The sequence below is a fragment of the Euprymna scolopes genome, chromosome 8, assembly GCF_053919585.1.
Source record: "Euprymna scolopes isolate OS-2025 chromosome 8, ASM5391958v1, whole genome shotgun sequence".
NCBI lineage: Eukaryota > Metazoa > Mollusca > Cephalopoda > Sepiida > Sepiolidae > Euprymna > Euprymna scolopes.
The window spans coordinates 57,280,241-57,287,374 of record NC_136489.1 but is presented as its reverse complement, the minus strand read 5'-3'; the positions used below and the strand labels follow the sequence as shown (position 1 = coordinate 57,287,374).

Below are 7,134 nucleotides of genomic sequence, written 5' to 3'. Positions count from 1 at the left end.
TTTAAAATTTATAAATATTTAATTAGAGATTTGTTGGGTTTTTATTTTTTGTTTTTTGTTTTTTTTTTTTTTTTGTTTTTTTTTTTTGTTTTTTAATTGTAAATTTGCAAATTATTATATAACCACCCGGGTAAATTACCGCGTATATTTTTTCTCACATGTTTTTCTTGTAATTGATCGTGCGAATTTCATTTTATCCATGCTTTCGAAAAGCATGCAAAAAATGAATGAAGAGATAGAGAATCGTAACGAATAATGCAATTTAAACGATATTGTTTTTGCACCAACCTGATAGTAGGAGCGCTAGGGGTGATATTGAAAAACTTTGGAAATAGAATGGGAGACATTGGAAGCAAAGAAGATACAATGAATTTCAATAATGAAAACTGCATAAATATTAAACCTTGAATCTGGAGACTAAAACTACACATAAAATACACACAAAGTGGACACAGAAACGGCTACAGGTACAAAACACAAAAGAATATCGCATGGAATCATAAAAACTGAAGCTGTATAATTGTAAGATACCGTCCCTCTTTTTGTGAGTGTCACCATAAACGGGCCCCACACCAAATAATGAGGGTGAATGAGGATGAAAAGACCGGAGAGAGAAAGCACTAGGCAGTGTTTTGCTGGAGTAGTGCAAAGAGGATTTAGACTTTCGGGAGGCTTATTATTACCACCCAAATTCCAGTTAAGACCAACGGTCTCCGCCAACGAGAAATCAATGGTAAGTGGCTATTGCGATAACGCAAATTCTTTTGCAAAGATTTTCGAAAGTGGTGGAAAGTACTGGAAATCTGGAGAGATTTGTTGTCACTCAGACTCCAGGAAACACTACAAGTTGTTCTGAAAGAACAAACTTTGATGATGGCTTGTGTGAAAACTCCTAGTGAGTAAATAATAATAGTAATATTCGATTGGAGACCCTGTCTAAAAGAAAAGATTGGCAGTAGAAGAACCAGCCCATATATGCGGCAATAATACTCCATGTTTAAGTTAATTGTGGCTTTGTAGAGATATAGGATACTCTCAGGTGTAATAAGGGGAGTCAGCATTCTTGCAGCAACCTTGGCAGTGTCTTCAATGTATTTTTCCAATTCATATTGCCTGTGAATGTTAAGCCGAAGAGTTTGAAGTATGAACTCTCAGGTAAGCTGTTATTAATTATTGAAGGATAGGCTCTCGGGTAAGTTGTTATTAGCCAGGTCAATTTTTTTTTTTCACACGGTGATCACCACTTATCAAGGCCCGGAAGCCACTCAGGGATAAGGGTTATTGCAAGTACATTACGCTAGTGTGGAGATTTGATGAAGTGTTTACTTAAGGGGGCGGTTCATTAGGAATTTGTTAACGTTGGACTTGAAGACATCCACATTGTAGTCAGGTGGGAAGCAGGCAGACGGAACAGAGTTCCACAGGCGTGCAGTTCTAAGAAAGAAGCCTTGTTCATGGAATCCACGGTTTGATTTAGGCGCAGATATAGAGTGGGGGAAATTTTTCACAGTGGATTCAGCTAGACGGGTGTTTTTCGTGAAAGATTGGCGAGGGGGGGACCAGAGATTGGAGTTCAGACGAGCACCTTCCATGGAAATAACGATAAAACAAGGATAGGCTCGCAACGTCTCTTCTGTGGGAGAGAGGTGGAAGGGTAGAGAAAAGGGCATCCCCCACTAAGCCACGAAGTCTATTTTGTACTCTGTCAAGGCAGGATAGGCTGTTTTTGGCAGCTCCTGCCCAGATATGGCAGCAGTACTCCATCCTTGGACGTACTTGGCTTTTATATAGATAGAGAATTGCATCAGTAGTGATATATCTTTTGGAGCGGTAGAAGGATCCCACCATCTTTCCAGCGACCTTGGCAACAGACTTGATGTACGTGTTCCATTTCAGATCAGGAGTAAAGGTCAAATCCAGAAGCTTGTCAAAACACGGGACCTCACCCAGATGAGAGCCATCCATCCCAATTGATGCCAGATGGAGATCAGAGCGTTGATGATGTAAGGATAGGTTTTGGATGCATTAAAGGTAACCAGCCACGTCTTCTCCACTGAACCACGCGCCCGAGATCAGAGGAGAGAGAATCAGAGAGAACTTTGTCATTTACAGCCTTTGATGTGTTGCCGTAGATGACGTGTCATCAGCATAGATGTAAAAGAATGATTTAAGTATGTGTTTAGGGAGGTCATTGATGTAGATCAGGAAGAGAGTTGGGCCCAGGATTGACCCCTGAGGGACTCCAGCATTTATATTGCAGGCCTCCGATTTTTGTCCATCTACCACTACTCTTATCAGTCTATCGGAGAGAAATGATTTAATGATTGAGAAAACATTTCCAGTTATACCGTAGCTGGAAATCTTGTAAAGTAGGCCTTTATGCCATACCTTGTCGAAGGCCTTTGATATGTCAAGAGCAATTGCCCTAGAAAGGAAGCCTTTGTTAAGAAATTCACTAATCCTGTGGGATATAACCGTCAGCACATCTGCGGTAGATCTTGCAGAGCGGAAACCATATTGTGTCACTAAGAAGGTTATTCCTGCTGAGGTGGTTGACTATTTCTCTATTTAATATGGATTCCAGCAACTTACTCATAACACAGAGGAGACTTATTGGTCTGTACTGAGAGGGAGATGACTTATCACCTGAATTCTTAAATACAGGGCAAACTGATGAGGTCCTCCAGGGAGTCGGAAAGCACTTCTCCTTAAGGCAGCGCTTAAATAGTTTCGTAAGTATGGGAGCGAGTTCTGGTTGATGCCTTTTTAACACTATAATTGGGATGCCATCAGGGCCAGTTGCTTTACTTGAATCTAGGTTCTTGATTAGCTTGGCGACCTCATGCACGGATATTTGTATGTTACCTAGCTTGTTCTGTGTTATAGGAGGAAATATGGGGAGTTGATGGCCTTTGTCGCATAGGGTAGAATTAGCTGCAAAGTTCTTTGCAAATAGTTTGGCCTTGTCTGACGCTGACGAGATGACCTCTGGTCCATTGATAATGGTTGGGATAGAACGCACACTTCTGTTCAGGATCCTATTTGTTATTTGCCAAAACTGGTGGGAACCAAGCCGCTGATTAGCTACTTTGGATTTAACAGACTGGGCATATAGCTCTCTTGCATTTTTTTATTACTCTTTTACAGTGGTTGTTGGCAGTCCTGAAAACATCTTTAGTCTCAGTGCATCTATTACGTTGGTAGCTATGGAAAAAGTGATTTATGTGCGCGATGGCAGCAGCACATTCTGGGGAGAACCATGGCTGGCTGTTAGGTTTTTGTTGGAATTTTTTAGATGGTATGAATTGGTCTATGCCTACAATTAACCATTCGGTCAGATCTGATACTATAGAGAACACTTCCTTTTTAAACATGGAGTGCAGAGGTAAATCAGATATGAATGTACGGAAGCTACCACAGTCAGCCATAGAGTATCTGCAGTTGTGAAGGTTTCTTGTAATTATTAAACGAAGGCAGCTTAATCTTAGTAGCATTAAATGTTACCATTCAATTACAGGACCATTCTCATACAGACTGGAATTCGTTTTCTAAGGTGTTGGGGTAATAATTGCTTTGTTGTGAACATACTAATTTGTTTTATTATTTCCTTTTATAAATCTTGATCATTTCAGAGTGTATACGATGAATTGCGTGAAATTCCCTCCACCAAAGCCAAATTGATGAAGGAACTGGAGTCAAAGCTGATCGATGGCTGGAAATCGATGGATCCTTATACACTCTGCGGCGAATTGGCCATGGCCACTTTTCTCAAACAACAAAGCATCACAGATTCGACATACGTTTCGGCAGACGTGGAATGCAATGGTAGCTTGACCCGTGGCCAGATGGTCGTTGATTGGCGCAACAAATGGGGAAAAAAACCGAATGTTCACATAGTTACGAAGATGAACATGGTGCTTGTCGTAGAACTCCTGACACGCGTTTATGAAGAATAAGATAAGATATACGTAAGCGCAGTAAGTGGATAAAATCTGCATTCTTCTTACGGTGAAACGTTTCGTATTGTCCAAACTAATGGAATTATTAAAAGAAGTTATAATATTAAACTCGCAATATTTCTGCATAAATCTTTGAAACTATTGTCCTCATTAATGCCGATGGCAACATTTCCACTATAATTGTAATCGTATTAGTACTGTAATGTACACATGATCTTTTTAATAAAGAAACTTCTTTTCGGCAGTATGTTATGTATTATGATGACGTTTATGCTTATTTTTCCTCGTATATTATTAAATAAAGGATTTTATATTTCCCGGGGCCGGAGATAAGAATACCAAAAAGTAACAAATCAGACGCAGAAAGGATTTAAATCTATGCTTAAGAAACTGTCCAATGTAGGGACCGTTTTAGACCAGCGGTCTCCAAACTACAGCAAGCAGGCCAGATCAAGACCGCCAACGTTTTTAATCCGGCCCGCGGAGTTCTTATGGAAAATGTAAAAATATTCATGTAAATTTTTTTAATCATTAATTTTTAAAAATAGTGTAATGTTTTTTTTTTTTTGTTTTTTTCCCCCCTGTTTGTTCAGAAAATTACAAAAATGAGGTTTTGGTAAACCTGTTTCCCTAAAAAAACAAACATAATTAGCAAAACAGTATAAAACACGTCTAGCTCATACTTTTATTTTGGCCACGTAGATCTAAAAATCAGCAATACCGCCTCTGTTTGAAATCTTTGGCGACTCCTGTTATAGTCGACTTGACTAACGAGTCCGTACATCTATATAGAACGCCTAAGCATATCATAACACACACACACACACATACACACACACACACACACACATACACCTCATTCAATCTAGGGCATATGCGTATGGTGTGTAAGTAAGCGTGTCTGTGTCTATGTGTGTGTCGCTTATCTCGACATTGTTTTCGACCGTCCTAAAACTTCTCCTTGCCACTGGAATTAAGCAATGCTGACTCAAGAAAAGAGTAATTAGGGATTACAAAACTTTGCTTCACAATACAACACGTGTCATCCATCATTTCTTTAGGATTATCAGATGGTCCTCGTCGTTCCAACAGATGTTCATATATATATATATATATATATATATATATATATATATATATATATATATATATATATATATATATATATACTAGCAAAGATACCCGTGCTTCGCACGGAGCTTTTTTGCGCACTCGGGTACCAAAATCTGTGGGCACCTTTCCAGTAAGTTGATGTTGTAAGAGCAACGATTGCATAAGGTGATTAACATTTTAACTACCTCTTGTAGTGACTGAAATTCAATCAGGAACTTCACAAAACATTTTCATCAAAAAGGAAGGTTACTTGATGTTACATAGTAAATTTTTCATTGAAGTCATTTTCAACTCTTGCTTAAATTTTATCTTGCACATTCAATACTAAAAACTTACCACAATCAGATCATGTCAGTTTTTCCTCATATCCATTTCTCGAACTTTTCACTGAAGAGCCTCAGGGTAAACTACATTTCTGCTGCTTTGATTTGGAGCCAGAATGTAGAGTTTTTCTGAACTTCCTGTCCGACTGATGGAGACGTAGAACATACCGTGACTGAAGCAGTCTGATGTCAAGTCTACGCCAATGGTGTTAAATGTCTGACCTTGACTTTTGTTTATGCTCATTGCAAAACACACCTTCACAGGAAATTGGAGTCTCCGGAATTTAAATGGAAGTTCTGAGTCCGATGGAACTAAGGGGATCCTTGGCAGTAGAACGGTTTCGCCTTTGTAGGGACCACAGGAAATGGTGGCCTCAAGAACATTGGTGTGCAATCTGGTGATAACACATCTGGTTCCGTTTGTTGTTTTTGGCGGTTCCAAGGATCGAAGAATCATGATTGGCGATCCAATTTTGAGATTTAAAATGTGTGGAGGCATTCCAGATATCTCCAAAGAGTTTAAAAACTCCACAGGGTAGTGAACAGCTTCATATTCATTAGTAGCCGAATCAACTGACTTGTATTGATTTGTGTCTCCTGGAAATTCATCCATTATTGAATTGTTCAAATGATTCACATTGCTGTTTAATGGCGAAATAATAGCCCTCTCAGCAAGCCAATCCGGTGATTTTCCATTGTTTTGCAGGTCTGGGTACACTTTGTCTTTCAGTTGCTTCTGATTACCGACACATTTACCAAGCGCAGTTGGAATCTTAATTGTGTCAGGTGAAGAAGTGATAGGAAACTGACCATTACCGATTTGGAGAAGCAATTTTGAGAAGTCTGCTGCAGCTGTGTTATCAGAGATATAGGCTCTCATATTAGTAGTCAGTCTCTTCACTATAACGTGCCTCCAGAGATAAGATTGTTTCAAACTTGCATTGACAATGTTAGCCCTTGTGCCATTTTTAACCACTGGGAGGATTTGACGGAAATCACCGCAAAATAAGGTTGGAATGCCACCCATGGGATTCTTGTTTCCTGTGATGTCTTGCAGTGTTCGGTCAATTGCTTCATAAGCACTCTTGTGCGTCATTGGGGCTTCGTCTACAATGATTGCAGAGGTGTCTCTAATTACATTTGCCAAGGCTGAGTTACCAGTAATTTTGCAAACTGGCTGATCCATTCGATGAGTATCCAAGGGTACTTTAAAAGTGCTGTGAAGAGTGCGGCCACCTTGTAGTAGAGTAGCAGCAATGCCACTGGATGCTGTTGCAAGCACAATCTTTCTCATGGATCTAATCTTTGCAAGGATCAAATTGATTACAAAAGTCTTGCCCGTACCACCTGGAGCATCAAGAAACATCATGTTTTTGTTCATTTCACCTTGTGCTTCCAACATTGCCATGAATGAATTGTAAACTTCTCTTTGAGAATCGGTCAGTTTTTCTTGCATATTTTTTGCTTGTAGGGAAAGTTCTTCAAGATTATAAGTAACTTCACGTTGATACTCTCTCGCGAGTCTTTCATCTCTCCCTTGCGTTGGTGCAGGTAATCCATAGCTTGCCAATGGTTGACCGCACATAAGGAGAACTTTTTCTTCAATTAGACAAAGAGTTTTATTGTAGATGTCCTCATTAAAATCTGCTTCTGGATTGTTAACTTCTTGCCTGTATCTGTGAAGAATGTCTTCAGATATTACATCACGAAAAGCCATCCAGATCTCAAGAGGATTTCTT

General features: G+C 39.4%; 1 protein-coding gene across 1 annotated transcript in view; it reads left to right on the top strand.

The window, feature by feature from the left end:
• LOC145283871 (nucleoside hydrolase-like) overlaps positions 1–4,206 on the top strand; it is a 16,814-nt gene extending 12,608 nt beyond the window's left edge. The window contains exon 5 of the mRNA XM_080132979.1: positions 3,633–4,206. Within this exon, the coding sequence (XP_079989105.1) occupies positions 3,633–3,956 (324 nt within the window). The 3' untranslated portion in view covers positions 3,957–4,206. The remainder of the gene's footprint in view (positions 1–3,632) is intronic.
• The last annotated feature ends 2,928 nt before the right edge of the window (positions 4,207–7,134 follow it).